The sequence below is a fragment of the Branchiostoma lanceolatum genome, chromosome 19 (genome assembly GCF_035083965.1).
Source record: "Branchiostoma lanceolatum isolate klBraLanc5 chromosome 19, klBraLanc5.hap2, whole genome shotgun sequence".
In the NCBI taxonomy this organism is placed as follows: domain Eukaryota; kingdom Metazoa; phylum Chordata; class Leptocardii; order Amphioxiformes; family Branchiostomatidae; genus Branchiostoma; species Branchiostoma lanceolatum.
In genome coordinates this window covers 216839-236195 of record NC_089740.1, presented here as the reverse complement: position 1 = coordinate 236195, position 19357 = coordinate 216839, and the positions used below count along the sequence as shown (strand labels likewise).

Here is a 19357-nt window from a genome sequence, read left to right as displayed (position 1 = left end):
AACTTGTGAATTGCCTACTATGATAGTAAGTTTAACTTATGAAATTCTCAAGTTGCCAGGTACAGTCAAACCTGTATTAGCGGTCACCTTTGCATAGCGGCCACCTGCCCATAGTGGTCACTTTTTGTCGGTCCCTTGGATTTTTCCCATTGACATAAGCATTAAGAATTAGGCTATAACGGCCACCTGTCCAACGCGGTCGCGGCCAGACGATTTTCAGTCCCGCGAGTACAGTAACACTGTCGGTAACGGTCACGGCGCGCCGGTAGAAGCCGCATCGCCACCGCACGCCGGGTTCAAAATCTTCATTTTTTCACGCAGTTATCAAATTTATGTGGATTCAACTGGATAGGATGATAATAAAGAAAACCAGAATGTTTTATCTTTGTTAGAAAATCCATGGTTTGACGCGAAGTCAGTATAATTTTCTTCACATGGCTTGCGTTTGTACAACGTAGCAAAATTGACCATTTCTGTGCATTTCGACTGGACAAATATTACGGCAGCTTTTTGGAAAATACAACTCGCACATGTAGCTGATGCAGTAAGTTCGGGAAATGTTTCAATGCCGGCCCAATATCCGTTTTCCCCGGTGCTCAAAGTCAAAACGTGTTTCGCGCAATTTTCAAAATGGCGCTGATAGTCAGCAGCACCAAGGAGGTTGGCAGCACAAAGGTCAACGGTAGACGACACTGTTTCGGAGGTATAATGCGCTAAATTTATTTTGCTGCAAAGTATCACTGAGGATAATTACTTTACCAAAAGCTTTACAAGAATATCAATAACATTAATATGATGTAAAATTTGGGCTATTGCAATTTTCTGAAAAGAATAAAGCCATCAAAAGATCGACCTTCTTCTGAGTACCCTATTAGCATAATGGTAGAAGCTGATAATGACAAGCGGCAAGTGAAACAACAACAGACTAAGGAAAACTATCGCCACGATTTTATGTTTCAAAACGGTCGAAAACGAACAGTAAGTGGCAACTGAGCAACATGTATTTTGTTCTTAACTAACTAGGTGGCAACAACAATCGACTTTCTAAAATGTGACTTACCTATGCAATGTTTACATGTGTACTGTACGGTGAATAAATGTATCTCAGTGGGTACTGAAAATATGTGTCACTCGTGGTCATCATTAATCAACATTTTCTCCATAGCGGCCACCTGTCCTTAGCGGCCAGTTTTGGCCAGTCCCTTGAGTGACCGCTATAGACAGGTTTGACTGTATTGAGTTTTGTACGCCAAAAATAGTTACTCAAGCAACTGGATAAAATTTTGAGTTTTGTGTTTACACTTTCAGGACAACACTTAAATAAAACTACAACTGTCAGCCAGTCTAATACAGACTAAGCTATAGGGTGTGTGCATGCACATAAAAATATACTAGACTAAGTACAATAATAACTGTTGCAGCTGTATCAATTTCATATTTCATAGTCAGGTGTCCAAACACAGGTGAGGCAGCCCACACCTGTGGGTCAAGCTCATTTTTAAAACTGGAGAAAAAACTCTCTGAATCATATTTCCTAGCTCATATAGGCTCTTTTAACTGAACCATTACTTTGGGTATTGATATTAATTGCAAGACTATCCTAACAAAGCACATGTATGCCTGAACATGGGTGGAATAAATAGAAGCTGCACTATTCTGTGACGGCCAGCAGGTATGGATATACATGTAAATCTGGCAGGATTCTTCAGGCATCGCTGAACTCCCAAGCTGAAAAACAACATTGTACATTTTACATTTACCTTAAATGAACATAAAAGTTTTAAAAGTGGTAACTAAAGTAACGGGAGTAGTGAATTATGTCAAACTTAATATTTAATACGAGTGAGAACCTATCATATTTGAACTGAACTATTGTTCTGGGTGTTCTTTAACCTGTAAGTGCATTAACTTTTTGACACTGGTTACTGGACTGACCAGATGTATTGGGAAATGTTCCAGAGGCGAATTCTTTTCTTGTTTGGAGGATATCATTTCTATGTAAATTACAATAGATAAAGAATGATGATGAAAGTTTATAGCATTCCCACTAGAGTTCATTGTAGAAGACTTTCATGGTGGACCAAAGAAGTGAGCATCGAAGGCATGAGAAATATACTGTGGCTTGGGGCAAAAAACGTATTCACATTTTCTAACTACACGTATTGCTACATTATTTCCCTGCATTTTGAGAAGCAGACTTCAACTCAAAACTATGGAACTACACATGATCAAAGTAGTCGGATGTTCATAACAGTCATGCTACTTCTACATGTTTTTCAGCAGTTTTGTTGACATTCTGATGACAGTATATTAGATGCAGCCTGCACACAGTTGAAGGTTGAAAATGTAGAAAGACACAAAAAACACTTGTCTGGAAGAACACTGATTCCAAACAAATTAGGTTTTCAGAAACAGCCAAAACAGAAAGGGAGTAAGGGACTATTTGCCTTTTTTCAAGAAAACAATAAAAACTGACCCTCATGTTCATGAGGCTCCACGCTGTCCTCCCCTCCAGACTGGATGTGGACAGAGGATGTGCTACATGTACTTGCAGGGGAGAGTGGTGTGTCCGTACCTTCCTGGGATCTCCTCTGTCCTCCTACTCTCTTGGATGGTACCAAATACCCTCTTTCCCTGTAACAAATACAAACTTGATTCATGTCCCCACGTTAAGATACAAAGCAAGAAGTTCCACAGTAGTACCATAGAAAGCAGCTAGAAGGGAAATAAAAATGTTACTGCAACTTGTCTTTCCTTTGACACTCACTGTACTGTCAGACCAAATATCAAGATCCATCCACAACTTCTCGAGTTAAGTGGTCCACAACCCACCAAATGTGGGATTCAAATGTAAGGCTATTTGCTGATGACTGTCTGTTATATAGGCTCACTTTACACTCAGTGCGGTTCAAATAATCCAAACCGGTTAGACCTACGGGCGGAAGGGCAGTGCGCCACCCGTGGCGCAAGATATTACATTTGCGCGCGATTCAAAATGGCGGTAGAAGAGCCACTTATTTTCGTCTTGCAGTAGTTCATATTTCTTATGTTTGCTACAAGCGTTTTCTGGCATATGAGGCGCCGCGTACGGGCCCAACAAAAAAAGGAGGATGAGACGCATGTACAGGGACAGACAAGACCAGGCTTGAACCCACTGGTGTTCGTTATCGCCGCGCTGGCGGTACTGCAAGCCGGGCACGTTGATCGGGTCATAGGAGAACACCAAAGAAGCAGCCATGGGTGGCAGGCCATTGCACTTGAAACATTCGACAACTTTCAATGACATTGCACAAACATTTCAGAATGAGGAAAATATGCTTCTATCGCTAGCGCAGGCTTATTAGCATATCATTATCATGACCTTGAAAGCGCTCGCGGAGCCGGTTTCCTCTTTACACACAGAGAGGAACCGCATCGACCCCCCGCTGAAGCGGACTAGACCGGGGTTGGGATGTGGTCTGGTGCGGTTCGTGGAAAAAACGGATTATCTGCTTTAGACTGGGAATGGTAAGTGGCAGAAATCGGTTAAAGTGAACTAGTTTGATTAAACCGCACTGAGTGTAAAGTGAGCCATATAGAACTGTCCACACATAATGATTCACGACTTCTGCAAGAAGATCTGAATGCGCTTGAGGAATGGCATTCAAGCAAATGACTCACGCAGTTTAATCCCCAAAAATGCTACATTATGTACTCTTAAGTGCAAACCTGGTGTGTTACGCCTTGAGGCGGTTTTCCAGGTATGCAATACAAATACAAACAAACAGCTGAAAGCAAATCTACCCTCTAGGCAAAGGTGATAAAGGCAAAAAGATCTCCATTCAAGATCAGAGACCACAGAATTCATTTACTTCAATCTGTGCATTTCGCCGCTGTTCACTGAATCTACTAAAGCCCAACTTGCAGGGGTTGCAGTATTGACTAGAGAAAAAGTCATTTTTCCTGCTTACTTCCTGCTGAGATGTCCGGACTTGTTGGAGATGAAGTTCCTGAACTGTCTGCGGACGTCCCAGACATCGTCAGGCTTCAGGGAGGGACAGCGGCGAAACACCTGATGGAAGGACGACGTTTCAGTACCCCAGACATGCTTATATTGTACATACAGAAACACAAGAGGACACACCAACGACAATACCTACCTCACAGCGCTAATGGATAGGACCAGCAATAACAGATAGGGATACCAGACAGATAGGGATACCAGCAATAACAGATAGGGATACCAGCAATAACAGATAGGGATACCAGCAATAACAGATAGGGATACCAGCAATAACAGATAGGGATACCAGCAATAACAGATAGTGATACCACCCAGCTCTCTCAGGTCCAGGGGATCTAATTAGGCCAGGACCAAAACGACTTGATCTTGTTAAGCAGTAGGCACCAGTCTGAGTTGGATATCAAGGTTTGTAACAAGGGAAAAGGCCTTCTTGTAAAAATAAAGGGTTGGTTTGAGAACAACTTTCAAATTGATACACAAGATACAAGACTTTACGGACAGGTACAAAAGAAGCCCCATCCCATACATGACCAACTTTCTCAATGAACTGTACACATACAAAATGTAAGTCATGTCAACAACTAAAGGTCTTCTAATTTTTGGCGACGCCTCAGGGGCGAGCCAAATTTTTACTAATATTGTGTGCAGATTGCAAGAATTCTAGGAATTGTACAGGAATGTGAAAGTCCATGGGACGATAACTCAAGAATGCCTGGATGTATTGTCTTCATATTTTGTAGGTGGGTAGGTCTGTGGGAGACCTTGTAATGATTGGATTTTGGGCCCCCTAGCGACTTTCTATGGTACTGCAGGGGAACTTTAACTTTTCAAATCTCGTCTTCTGAACATGCTATAGTCATGATTTTTCAATGGTGGATAGCTCTTTGTTAGGAAAGTATGTCCTGTAGATTTGGACCCCCTAGCAACTTTTTCTGGAACTGCAGGAGCTGATTTTGACTCAAACTTTGAAAGAGAATAACGCAAGAAGGGGATGACGGATCATCATAATTTTTGGTGTGTAGATAGCTTAAGTGATGATTTACATAATCATATGCCAATTATGCAAATCAATATCTGATTTGCATAATTAATGAGGACAGTTAATAAATCAGCTGCATTCTACTAAAAGGACTCTCAAACACATGACATATGTAACTGAGAAAGAGATAAATATCGATAGATATCAATTATGCAAATAATTTGCATAATTAATGACAAAATACTATAAATCCATAGTGGTAAATGATGGGGATTTCATTTTTGCACCATATGGAAGTTAAGTAAATGTGGCCACTATTAGACACAAATCTTGCATAGAGGGCCTCATTTAATTATTTATGAGGAAATGGTACAATATCTTTTTTTGTGAAAACAAGATTTTCATACATTGGACAACTTGTGTTATTTTGGTAGAGAAGGTGATCGACTGATATGATTTAATGCGAGGTCCTTATTTGCATGTGGGCTAAAAACGAAAACGTTAACAGAGACCACCGTCGCCATGGCAACATCTTTTTATGTTGCCAATCTTGTTAAAGTTCTATGCGCCATATGATTAATGTGTTAATGTGTCTTTTAACGAAATGTAGGAATGCTTTTATGTAGCGTATCGATATCTTCTCATAATGATGTTTTTGATGATTCAGTAACTTTGTAAACAAATTATACAGATTAAATGAATCATACAATGAAAATTGTGATTTTAGAACACCTGACTGTAACCTCTCTCCTTACAATGTATATAATATAACTGTAACTTCCAGCGCAATCCAGATAACCAATGGGTACCTGCGAGGCTGTTTGTTTGTTGGTTTCCCTGTAAAATATTGAATAATAAACCATGCCAAAAAACCAAAAAAAGATTTGCTGTGTCCAATGAATCAATCAGCACTGCTCGTTTTCGTTCAGTTCTTAACCAGATGAATGAGTTTTAGGCTTTGTCATACCATTTCAAAATGATTCTGTTCCAGTAGCGGTACAAGGAACTCATAATTAACCCACTTCTTATAACAACTAACAGACATGTCTGAACCAGCCGACATATCTACCAATCAAACTACCAGGTGGCAGCGCTCCACGAACCTCACCTCTGCCATGGCGTCATCAATGTGTGCACTCCTCAGGCCGGTCATCTCATACTTGTTCACTGTTTCTCTCACCACTCTCTAGGGCATTGGAACAAATACAAGCAAATCACGCTTCATGAAAGATGTGGAAAATCATTGGAGTCTAATATTTTGATCCAACACATAATAATAAAAAGTACACTGTAGCACATCTTTGGCTAAACCAACAACCTTCCTCAAATGGATGGCCCATTAGCAGTACTAGTGCTTAAGACATGTGACCAAACAGGCATTGGTCAGTAATTGGTCAACAATATTGTTGGAAGTGTGAACTTTTATCTGTTATCACAAACCCATCATGCTTGGTGCCATCCAAACATTTATAATACACATTAATAAGACACTAGGAAAACTGTTTGAATCACACAAGTGGGTTTTGCTGTCTGACATCCTACTAAAACTGTACAATAGAAATGTCAGGTAGTGTGTGGAAGATGCTCAACTCTCGTCTCCAAGCAGATGCGGGGATGGATTTCTAGCTCCCTGTTTCTCTCACAAACGACAATCAGAAGGGTGTGTCAATGGAAGAAAGGGCGCTATCTGAATAAAATGTTACAGTTAATGTAAATTCATTAATCATTCTTATTTTCAAAGGAATTTAAATTCATGGTGGGAGGGATAGCTGTTATGGTAGATACGTCACTGAAAATAAAACCACTGCAATCATTTTAAGGTTCACAGTACTATATCTGCTTCTGACATCTGCTTGGAGATTAGCACTACTCACTCTGAACCAGTTCCTGGCGACATTGTTGGTTCCTTTCTTGACGAGCATCTGTTCACGGCTGTAGTGCATGATGTCACACTCCTGCTGACCGACTCCAGACAGCCCAGGTCCGCCTAGGTTTGAGCAAAGAAAGTGTAGATACCAGATATGAATAGGATTGATAATAATTCCATCAAATACCCTGAGACTGCAACATTAAAAAAAGATGGGTTGGCAGAAAGACCTGTCCAGTCTGTTTAGACAGGTTGTGCCCTCTGGGAGAAAGCAATTCCGAGACTTCCTTTTTTTGCAGAGGTAACATATTTTATCCGTGCATGGCACGTCAGTGTAACTACAGGGGAAAATTGGAGACATTTCACAAAGCTGCCGCAATATTTTGAACAATTAAGGCGCAGTTTAGTAAGATATTTGCTTTAGGGTATCCAAAAGATTTTTTTTTATCATGACAGTGGAGGCTACATCAGAGAAATTTTGCTGGCTTATCTGAAAGGTTTAACTGATCTAATTTCTTGATTCAGAGACTCGTCGCTTCATTTTTTTCTCATATAAAATTCTAAAAAAGATCACGATGTCTTTGTACCAATCAACCCCCAAAATGTCAAATTTTTGTACCAACAGCTGAAGCCCCTCCAGTTATCAATGCATTAATTTGATAGTTGGGTCTATCACACGATGCCTGTGTTCCCCCACCTATATAGTTAACGTTACTCTTAGACGAATAGTTCATGGAAAAATCAGAAACCATGAATTTAGATTGATGTGGCTTTGGGGGTTAAATTCTCCCTGAGCTGATTTAGATTAGTACACATAAGAATAAGACTGAGTCACTTAAATTTCTTACCAGTATTTGTCAATGACATGTTAGTTTGAAGCTCCTGTATCCTCTGTCCTTGCTGATGATAATTATTTCCATAAACATTTGACATTTGTGATGTCTGACTCTGTTCTCTACCCTCCATACAGACATCTTCAAAGTACAGACTGTTCTGATGCTGACCAATCCCTTCACTCGTCCTCACATCATCCAAATCCTCCGACTCCCTTTTCACAACAACGTCTCCGTCAGAGTGAGAATGGCTTTGATGTGCCAGTACTGGAGATGGTGCCTGGAGATGTTCCCTTTGATGTGCCAGTACTGGAGATGGTGCCTGGAGATGTTCCCTTTGATGTGCCAGTACTGGAGATGGTGCCTGGAGATGTTCCCTTTGATGTGCCAGTACTGGAGATGGTGCCTGGAGATGTTCCCTTTGATGTGCCAGTACTGGAGATGGTGCCTGGAGATGTTCCCTGCCTGATGGACTGTTGTCTGGATTGTTGATGTGGTTTTCAGATTTTTCAGCCATTGACGACGGATACAAGCTTGCAGCAAAAACAGTCTCTGAGTTGGGCTTTGCAACATCATGTTGACAATCTCTGTCTGTGACTGTGAGCCGAGTATTCGCCATGAAGCCGGACATGATGCACTCGGTTAAGAATTGCGTACAGTCAGCAACAACGTCCATCATATGGAGATAGCTCGCAGCGATCTGTACATCGATGACGTTCTGCGCAGACAACCGCAGCTGGGATGTGTACATCATGTCCAATATGGCTGAAAGCCCCTCCTTTTTAAGTCCTTGTAATTCAATCTCATTCATATTTTGTTTACCACTTAGAACTGTTCGTAAATATCCAGAGGAGGCCAGAAGAATGGCTTTGTGTGCAGGGAAGGCCAGGTTCCTGACCTGGATGGTGATGTCACAGGAGGACGGGCGTTCTCTCCTGAGGGAGTCCATGTGCTGGAGCAGTTCGGCAGGGCGGGAGGGATAGTGAAGGACTCGCCTAGTGGTGCTGTCTGTCATCTGTTAAAGGATTAGAGAAAACTTTTTAACTGATGAAATAAAGTATTGTACATTGATTTATTTTCACAAGAATTTGAGTTCTCAGTAGGAAGGGAAAGGGCCGGTGTTTACAGTATCTTAAGTTTGTGATGTTAGCCCCAATGTTACAGTTACAGTAACTGTGTTATCAAAATCAGTCTCTTCTTGAATTACTGGGATCATCTGCCATGAACTGAATCAAAAAGGCCCCTGCTTTTCCAGAAAAGCAGCTAGAGGGCCCAAACCTTTGTGACCTATTGGAATGATAAAATCATAGCATATTCTAGACAACAAAATTGGTACAAATGTAGTAGATTTGCTGCGGTATCATAGAAGGTCACTGGAGGGGGGGCATAATTGAACTTGTTCTTCATTTCTCCACACCTTTCCACATAACGGGGGTGCCCAAATATATGACGTTTTTCACGCGCTCGAACTCATGGCGCTCCATTGCTGGTTGCCAGAGAATGGTCATGTTTTAATGAATGAATTTTGAACGCATTCATCCAGAGACCATACTTGGACAAGAACTGTTCATGGGCCCTTCACGCTCCGCGTTACATGCGGAAGACGCTGTGAGACATTTTCACGAATGTACCTTCTGATTTAGTGCTACGCCAGATAGTGTGCCTAACTTATTACGCTTTGGTAATTTTGCTCTATTCGGAAGTTGGTGATGAAGTTAGGGAAATGTAAATAAGGCTTGAAGTCTGCTATATTATAGCTTTCTTTTGACCGGAAAATTTTGACAGTGTGTACTTCTAACGTCATGTGAGAAGGGCTATATCTAGCGCATCCCAGCTCATGTTTTCACGGGAAATAGGCTACTACGCACTATGCGCGCGGCCAGATGTACGTCTTTTATGCGACCCGACTTACAAAATCATTACGAAAAAACGACACCGCTTACATCAAAAATACTCTGTCTACTTATTGGGAAATATCTTCGCCATCTCTGTATTCAGTTTCCTTTTCATAGACGGTATGTATACCAATCACATGTTAGAGCGTTACAAAGCTGTGAGTTGAATCGCCGTCCGTCACCATCGCGGCCCAAAAAATTGCGGCAGCGATGTTTACGTTGTTTTCTTTGGTCGGTTTTCTTCTCAACAAACACTTAAAGACCCAATTTTTTTGTGTTTTATGAAGTTATATTTCTTATGTGTATGATAGTTGTATATCTGCTTGGCACAAGTCGTATATTTAGGTGTCTCGACAAAACAAGAAATGAATATGTACACGGGTTTGCGGATTCGATGGGGTGGTCTACTGGGGTGGGCTAGTGGGGTGGGCTACCTCAGCATCTACCCTTTCTGGGCCTCAAGGCTATTCATGGGGGTTTAGCATTGAATGGAATTTCCTTGAGGAAAAGATGGGTCACTCTGTGGGTGGACCGGAAGGAATGCAACTGATCATATTACTTTGGGGATGCTACAGTGGGGGGTGGAGGTGGGCAATGAGCATACATTTACATCGTGCAGGAGTTTGTTATCCCCAGTTTTAGATTTTTAAACATGGAGGACCATGTTCCCTGTTCCTTTATATACTGCTCAGTCAGGCATTGTGGCTACACGAAAGAAATGAGGAACAAAAGCAACACAAACACACACACTTACAACATTCCAACCCACGCTCATGCACACTGACACACATAACCACAAATACATTGTACATTGTATACAAGCACATGCATTCAGGTACATTCTAGTCTAAATGTGAGACATATGTTTTGAATTTTGTCAAACAAAGGCTACCTCATTCCCTAGCTGCCCTATCCAACTTCCAGTTTAATTCCCCTTGTACCTCTTCCCTAAAATCCTAATTGTATACTTTGAGTACTTAGAAGTTTGTTTATGAAAAATGGCTTTTCTACCAGTCTTGGTGCACCTACCACCACCCCCCCCCCACCTGCCATATCAGCGTTCGAAATACCCGTCTGCAATCTGCAAAATGCATAATGATTTTCAAGATTGCAGAAGAAAAATTAAACAATCTGCAATTTTGCAGAAGAAAAAAAAATCTACCCTGGGGGCCAGGCACCGTATATCGGCTAGCCACCAAGCAACGCGCGCGCGCCCAAGCTTTCCCGGCCCACCCTCCCGCTGTCCCCCGAAGACCGACCCCGCCCCACTCTCCGCTGTAAACCCAAAATCTGCTAGCCATACACGGAGCCTGGCGCCACGTCTATCTTTGGCCGTCCACAGAGGTGGAGAAGTGCTTATGATTTATGGCCGCGCGCACAGCTGGAAGCCGCTTGCACGGTGGCAGGATTGGTCGTCCGCCCTGCGGCGACAGCGAATCAGCCCGTGCCTGTTTTAATATTCATGAACCACAGATCGTCATCTTACGCAAGGGGCTTGTGTTGTATTTCCGCTTCCGCTAAAACAGGCGTACGTGGAAATTTGGCGGGAACCGACAAACGGCGAGAGAAGCGGCGCTGCGATCTCTAAAGCTTTCATCACTGTTTGATATTCACATTGTATTTCATTACATTTCTGACATGTTGAAATAAAACCTATACAAAAATAAAGATTTCCCTTCGCCTGCAAGCTTATTCTATCGATGTCTATCACTGATACCAATCTAGAATAAGTATACACGATTGCCTTTCAATGGTAGTCCGAAACTTTGATGTCCTGAAATGCTAAAATCAAAGGAATTATAAATGCTAAATTATAATGCTAAAACGTACCTTTTGCGAGCTCGTTATGTCCGGAAGCTCGGACGGGAGACGATGGCGTAAATACGGGCGTGACGTGAGTCCCCCCGGCCTCGTATAGTTCACATGATACACAAACATTCTTTGTTCCTTTATTTGTGCTATAACATACACAACAGCCACGGCCATTATCTTCTATTGTGAATTTTTGCTTAACTGAATTTGCAATTGTAACTTGAGTTACGTGACTCATAGCAGAACATACGACAGAATTATTTGATGAACATTTCTGCTATTTAATTTGAGGGTATTTCATCAACAAAATTACCTTTCTTTTGGTACATAAATCAATGATACAGGCCATAGGATTACAGAGATATCGTCTTTCAAAGTTTCAAATTGGGTTGTTTGATTTGAACATCAAAGACGTATGCTGCAGTGTACATGTTTACCGTGACGTCATATATGGTAATATGTGGCCTCTAGTGACCTCGCCTACAGAAGCCCACAGAAATGCGCCCAATCAACACGTGGCGTCCCGCTGTGCGGGGATTACCGGCAGGCCAATAGCGCGAAGAACTTTCCAACACAGGAGCTGTGCTAGAAACTGACAGCAAGAGACGTGGCACCAGGCCGGTAATCGGATAGCGGAGTAATCGGATAGCGGAGTTTGGGTCTGCATGAGCGGAGAGTGGGGCGGGGTCAGTCTTCGGGGGGCAGCGTGAGGGTGGGCCGTGAAAGCTTGGGCGCGCGTGCGGGGATCCGATTGCCTGGACTCCCAGGGTAAAAAAAATCAGACTCGGGATTCAAATTGGCTCTCAATTCAGAAGATTATGATTTATATAGACTAAGTCTTACTAGTAAGCAAACTAGCGGTGCTGTAGATATAAACTGAAGCCCACAGCGCCGCGCAAGATGGCAGCGTTTCGGTGCGTTCCGACTGCCTGGTGCTACTTGAGGTCAGTTTTTTCGGGGGGGGTTTCGACACTTTCCGTGATAACTTCGGAGACGAATCATGTGAGAAAATGTCAAATTCGTGCATTTCCGCCAACCCTCGCTAATCTCCGCCGTCACGATCTCGAGGTCGGCAAAAGTCGGGAAAACAATTCCCGGATGTTTCTAGCGTGTCGCAAGCATGCGATTTCTTCAATCAGAGCCCGAACTCGGGGCATGGGCGCGATGACAGAAGGAAGGACACGGTGGTCACTACATTAGCCCGTGGTCCTTGAAGCCCAGATGGCAGCGATGAGGTTGAGAACTACTCGGATAGACATTGAGCACCGCCTTGTGTGAAAAAGGCGGGACATTTTCTCCTGTGCCGAGACAGTGGGGAGGGGGGCACCCACCGTGAAAACTAACATCGCCAGGCCGTCTCTTGAGTCTCCCTGAATGTCCGAAGTCGGAGTCCGATGTTTGAAACCGATAGCGATGTTTCAGATTTATACAAAAAAATACACAGACGCCAAGGTTTGCGTAAAGGCGTTTTACATTGAATTCTACATTTTCATCTCGGTTTTTGTAATTTTTTCTGTGGGCCGTGGCTGTGTCACAGGTCGTGCGATGTTAATTATGATACGAATCAGAACACGCATTTCTCGCAAGGATATAATGCCCTTGTCCTCCTTCTCAGGCAGACTGTTGAATTTGTTTTTAATTTTAATACACATACTGAAATGATCAAACGAATTTTGATTTGATTGATATTGAATAAATATGCTTTTGCTGTTGCAATTTTCGCTATTCATTTGAATATTTTTCACACACATGCAATAATTTGTTATTCCTCTTTAAAACTTTGCTAGTGATAATCAAAGATAGAGTGAGAGAATAAAGAATTAACGTTACAGCAATGTTGCAAAGCTAGATATAATGTAAATAAGTAGGCATTATTAAGTTGAGAAGGTTGTAGTATGGAGGCATGTGTATTTGCAGAAAATATTTTCAAATTGCAGAAAAAAATTTTGACAGTCTGCAATATTGCAGAACACTGAAAAAAAGGATTTCTACCACTGCATATGATCAGCTGTTGCCTTCCCTCTAGCCCACCCACAGCTTGACCCAGTACCTCTTCAAGGAAATTCCATAAGTGGCCAAACCCCCATGCACAGCCTTTAGGTCCAGAAAGGGTAGATGCTGAGGTAGCCCACCCCACTAGCCCACCCCAGTAGACCACCCCTTTGAATCCGCAAACCCATATGTACACATATGTTTTGAATGCAAATAAAAATTATGTGCATGAACTTGGTTTATTTACCTTCCTTATGTGCATAGTCAGTGGACACAAACACGGCGTACTTATGCATAATAAGATCACTAAAAAATCCGTCACATGTTAGGGCGCGTCATAAGTTAGGGCAACCCCCGTTACCAAAGATCCATCAAAACTTCCCAACTTATGTTGCCCACATACAAAACAAGAGCTTTTAAAAAAAGCTGGCGTTTCGGCTACGTTTATGAGTGTGAATTGTCTTTTCCCTTTACTTGAAGTAAAATCTGCCAGAGGAAGTCACTCAAGGGCTGTTCAGTCTATAAGAAAAATTGTCATTTTGGGAAATGAGTACTGTTTTAATAGAGAAAGGCAGATTGGGGAAAGCAATTTTGAAGTTACGGCACTTAACTTAAGTGCTTTTGAAAAAGCTGGTCTTGGCCTACAACTTGTACTTATTTGTAAAATGTATAATAGGCTCATTATAAAAGCTATCAATGTAATTATGTACATGGCACGCAATAAAACATAAAATTTGAAAAAGCACCATTGAATCATCAGCACTATGGTAATTAAGTGAAATAGAAGTTCATAACAGCTAAGGTTCTATCTAAAATGACTACCAAATGTCAAACAAATCAACAGCTACCACATCCGTATTATTCTGGTTTCCGCATTTACAACATTTCTTCCTTATTTTCCTGGGTAATTTTGCTAAAATTCATGAAAATTCCCATAGTTTTGTGCCGAGGGGCGCCACTTTCCACGTCCGTGTTGTCTGAATGAAGTCGATACTGAACAATGGAGCATTTGCTACTGTAACAAAGAATCGCTGTTTTGCAAACAACATCAAGAGCCTCTGTTTACATCGGGGATAGAAGTTTAGTGGCGAGTGTTTTGCAAGAATTATCTTACCGCGCATAGGAGCCGCTGCACGGTATTTTCCATTACAATGAACAGAAAAATTCGAATGCCGGGTTTGGAATCTATGAAGTCCTGTTCATAAGACAAAGGCCTTGTATATATTAAATGAATATTTAAAAATAACAAATATAAAATATTTCTTTATTTATTAATGAAAAAAAAAGATATTCATAAATATGATATTGATAGATTAATATAATATCAATATATATTTTTGATATTCAATATCTAAAAAGAAAAAAAAATTCATGCACGGACACGAACCCGGATCTTCTGGGTCCGAAGTGCTTCGCGTTGCCAGATCGGCCAAGCTGCGGTACGTAACTTGTCACTCTGGACGTAATGCTATAACCTCACTATATGGTATCATTTATGCCGATTTTTGGTTGTTTTCTTGACGAAATCATTTTTTTTCTTCTGCAATCTTGTGGAATAGATGTAATATGGTCATTTTTCAGGATATCAAAGTCCGAAACCACAATGCAATGATATTTCCGAACAGTTGTAGCAGTTACATGCGGTCGCCCTCCTGTGTCACATGCAAATCTAGCCTGCCTGCCTTTTCGTGCTCTCTTGCCATATAAGGCAACGGCTATACAAGGATTTTGGAAGGTATTGCCATATATGGTCATATGGTGTGTGACACAGTGTTGAACCAAGCTTCCCTGGTTCCTGCCTGCAAGGTAAAAGCCAGGACAATGCGTTCCGGCGCGCATGCGCCGAAACGCAAAAACACACAATCAGTACTAAAAATAATGTGACGACTGTATAACCTACTCAGTGAAAGTAACAAAATGACTTGTGAAGAAAACAAATTTTACCCTACCCTGTGTCCTGCCGCGAGGCTGGTAGTGAGGAATCGCGTGCAGTCTGCCACCACGTCCATGACATGCAGGTAACTGGCAGCAACCTGTACCTCCATCACGTTTGCTGTTGAAATCTGAAGCTGAGACGTGTACATCATTTCCAACATGGCAGAAAAACCCTTTGTTGTCGGCCCCGAGAGTTCCACCTCTCTTGTTTCTCCTGTCTGTGCTTTGAACAGGGTCTCGAAGTATCCTGATGAAGCACATAGGACGATTTTGTGCGCGGGAAAATGTCTGCCCTCCATCTTGACCGTTGCGTCGCAGGCGGAGGTGCCAGCTCTTCGCTGCTGATCCAAGTACTGAAGAACTCTGATGGGGTGGTTGTCATACTGAATTAGTCTTGCCATGTTTTCCTGAACATACAAAAATAAACTGAGAATGGTGCCAGTAAACGACGGGATTTTGATACATGTACAATCATGATAATTGACTATTGCCCAAAACACACTTTTGAGCTACTGTAAATGGCTTTATCTTGTGTGAGGTCTGACTGCCACAAAATCACACTGCAAAATCTAGATGTTTCCATTTTAATACTTACAATGTACTGTACTGCATAATAATTGTTTTTTTTTCATTTATTTTTATTAATAATTGTTTCAACTATGAACTTGAAACACCACAAACACCTCCTTTCCCCTCCGGCCACAATATACATGTAGGGTCACACCAACCTGAGCCTCACTTTGGTGCATGACCTCGAGCTGACCTCGGGAAATTAAAAATGGCCGCCATAATTGTCAAGAGGTCTATTTCTGTTCCCCATCATCTGGGGGTTGGACGTGCTTGCACATGGGTGGGGGAGCTATAAATCGACAATGCCAGCATTGATGGTTTGTCTTGATATTTGGGGGTTCGGGGAAATAGCTGGTCCTGTCTCACCGATGAGCCAGACAACAATAGGACCTTTGTTTGTCACAACAAGGAGGCTATAGATATAACCTCCTTGGTCACAACAGCTAAATTCACAACAGATGTCTGACACTCCTGGGGGTTACTGTAGTTGATACTGACCAAATAGCAAAGGCTGGTAAAAGAAGTTGCCATACATATTTAAGCAGATGTATGGTGCTGGCTTGTTAAACTTTAAATGCTTAGTTTTATGAGGTTTTCTTTTTTCAATCTTTAGCAGCTGCTGTTCTGGCAAATAAAGGCCCTATCATTGCCTGGCCCATCCTATAAGTTTTCTTTGTTTGTCCTGTACCCTATCACACCCCTTCTATCTAGTTTAACAATCCTGGTACATTTTATTTACCTAGATGTTGATAAATAATAGATTTTCTTCCAGTGTTGGTGGAGTTGCTCATAGCTGCCTGTTTCCCCCAACAGCACAATTAGCTTTTTGTTGTCTTTCATCCAGCCCACTCACAGCTGGGATTGCCACTGACCCAGTTTTTCCAAGACAGGGCCAGCTTTTTCCGCAAACCTAATATTTGGTACCTGGATTAAAGGCTTGATGAGACCTCGAAATGATTAGGTTTTAGCCCCATAACAGCTTGTTATATATATTATATGGTACTACATTTAAACTTTTGTATCTTGTGGCATAGATTTGGCCTGGGTTTGCGGAAAAAGCTGGCCCTGTCTACCTGGCCTGTCTACCGTGGCTATCTACCCTTTTTGGACCCCAAGGGCATGCATGGGGGTTTTGCATCTGATCGAATTTTCTTGAGGAAAACCTGGGTCAGTGGCAATCCCAGCTGTGGGTGGGCTGGATCATACTGTTGGAGGATAGGGATAGTTCTGAGCAACTCCACCAACACTGGAATAAAATCGATTATTGATAAACAAACATCTAATAAAGTATACAATAAAATGTACTAGGATTGTTACACTAGATAGAAGAGGTGTGATGGGGTACAGGATAAACAAAGAAAACTGATAGGATGGTTTGCCAGAGCAGCAGCTGCTAAAGATTTAGTCAGTATCTGAGCTACAGTAACCCCCAGGAGTGTCAGACATCTGTTGTGAATTTAGCTGTTGTGACAAACAAAGGTCCTATTGTTGTCTGGCTAATCCTACCAGTTTTATTTGCTTCCTAGTATTACTTTCTACTTCAATTTTGTTTAACATTTCAGGAACATTTTATTGTATACATGTATTGCTTTACCAGCTTCACCCCCACCCCCGCCCCAACCCAATAGGTGTTGTCTTCCATCCAGCTCACACACGTCTGGAATTGCATTGACCCAGTTTTTCCTCAAGGAAATTCCATTAAAGCCCAAACCCCCATGCATACCCTTGGGGCCCATAAAAGGTAGACAGCCAGGGTAGACAGGCCAGGTAGACAGGACCAGCTTTTTCCACAATCCCATTTGGCCTCCTAGCAGCCTGATCTGGAACTGCAGGGGGATATTTGTTGAAATTGTCTTAAGAGGATAAGTGAAGAAGGATTTGACAGACCATCATCCATTGTATTCATCCATATGTATAACATGTGTGAATGGGGGAGTTATAATCAGACCAAGGAGGCTTACTTTTAACCTCCTTGTAATGACTCAACCCTGTCAGGCAATAGCCAGTCCAGGTAGAGGGGCCCAGCCTTTTCTGTATATAATTATTTAATAGTATAACGTTATAACGTTATATAGTTATGAAAAAAATAAAATTTACCAAAAATGTGCCTAACGTTACACTTTGCATCCTTTTTGAAGATTTTTATTTCTTTTTTTCATATAAAAACGAAACTTAACTACTTGTCGATCAAGAACCGTCTCCATTTATCACAAAGAATGATATTTCACACAATTTTTTTTTAATCACGCGTACATGGATTGATATTTCATGCATGCATGGAACAAACATGGCGGCCGCCCCGGCCCGATCCAAAGTGATGAAAATACCAGACCAGCCGAGGAACATCAACAAAATACGGGACCTCAGTACAAAATGGAACGAAAATACACATCTATGAAATGCACAGTCTTCGTGGACTTTCGAAAATTTAGACAGTGGCGAGGGAAAAGGCGTGGAAATGCCGTGGGCGAGGTTATAAATTGTACCAAGAAGGTTGTTTGTAACGTTACCAAGCCACGGTCGAAAGTTACAGGGAAACTGACGCTTTTCATATTTGCAGCTCGGAACCGAATTGTTTTCCCATAGCGATGCTGACAATCGTACATGTACAAAAAGGCTACTTAACCAATGTGATCTAATGTCTTACCTTCAACTTTCACTCAGACTGAAACCAAGAGGTGACATTTTTCACAATTTCATCACCAAACCATGTCAAAAGAGTCACCGTGCGGTCAAAATACGTACTGCAGCCACTGGGTCAAAGTTCAAAATGCATGATTCGTAATCCATGTCATGATGTCATGTTACTTTATTTTCCATTTTTCATGCATGTGTACTAAATGAACAGAAGTTAAAAGCTACATGTATGGGTACGCTCGGGTCGCTATCTGCTTTTGTACAAACTCTGATTTTACAATATGATTGTTTATTCCAATGTCAATCATCAGTAGATATAACAATATCATCCTGATTAAATCGCGCTTGAAGCGACCCGTCTAACTTCGGTAGGGCGTTCTACCAGGGGCAGCGGTGTTACACAGCCTTATAATGGCTGCATCAAAAAAGGGAAAATATCTAACGTTACGTTACTCCAATAAAGAAACACAAATTACACATTCAAAACAGACAAATTCCAGTGTTTGAACGGCAAATATGCTGTGTCAGTCGGTGGCAAATATTTCAAAATGCTCCATTAAGTATGAAGCATTTTTCAATGGATTGTTTACTCCACAAATATGTCTGTTGTAGTTTTACAAAGAGTGCATTTCGTGTAGGGTGCAGTTAATAACATTAAGTTCGCAAGAGCGCGTTAGAAACGGTTCTGGGCGGTGTTACGGGCTCATTTCTAACGCATGTAAAATGTGGTGAAGAACGTCTTGGATTTCATCACGAACGTAAATCAATCTTATGATGGACCGCGAAGAACGCTGCACCATGTTTATAAAAGGAGCCCCAGCGAAGTTTAGCGTT

General features: G+C 41.7%; 1 protein-coding gene across 6 annotated transcripts; it reads right to left on the bottom strand.

Annotated features, from left to right (window-relative positions):
• Positions 1–1238: 1238 nt before the first annotated feature.
• On the bottom strand, positions 1239–18658 carry LOC136425668 (uncharacterized). Of its 6 annotated transcripts, XM_066414600.1 has the most exons (9): positions 18534–18626; positions 17610–17712; positions 15331–15723; positions 7698–8697; positions 6857–6969; positions 6091–6168; positions 3951–4051; positions 2477–2634; positions 1239–1728 (listed from the first exon to the last, which is right to left on the bottom strand). In XM_066414600.1, exons 3-9 carry the CDS (start codon positions 15715–15717, stop codon positions 1706–1708), a joined length of 1860 nt encoding a protein of 619 aa, XP_066270697.1. In that variant the 5' UTR covers positions 15718–15723; positions 17610–17712; positions 18534–18626; the 3' UTR covers positions 1239–1705. The 6 variants fall into 6 exon arrangements, 5 of the variants coding, with proteins under 5 accessions (XP_066270697.1, XP_066270695.1, XP_066270696.1 ...); XM_066414598.1 differs by lacking the exon at positions 17610–17712 and having other exon boundaries at positions 18534–18658; XM_066414599.1 differs by lacking the exon at positions 17610–17712 and having other exon boundaries at positions 15331–15742; positions 18534–18625.
• Positions 18659–19357: the final 699 nt, after the last annotated feature.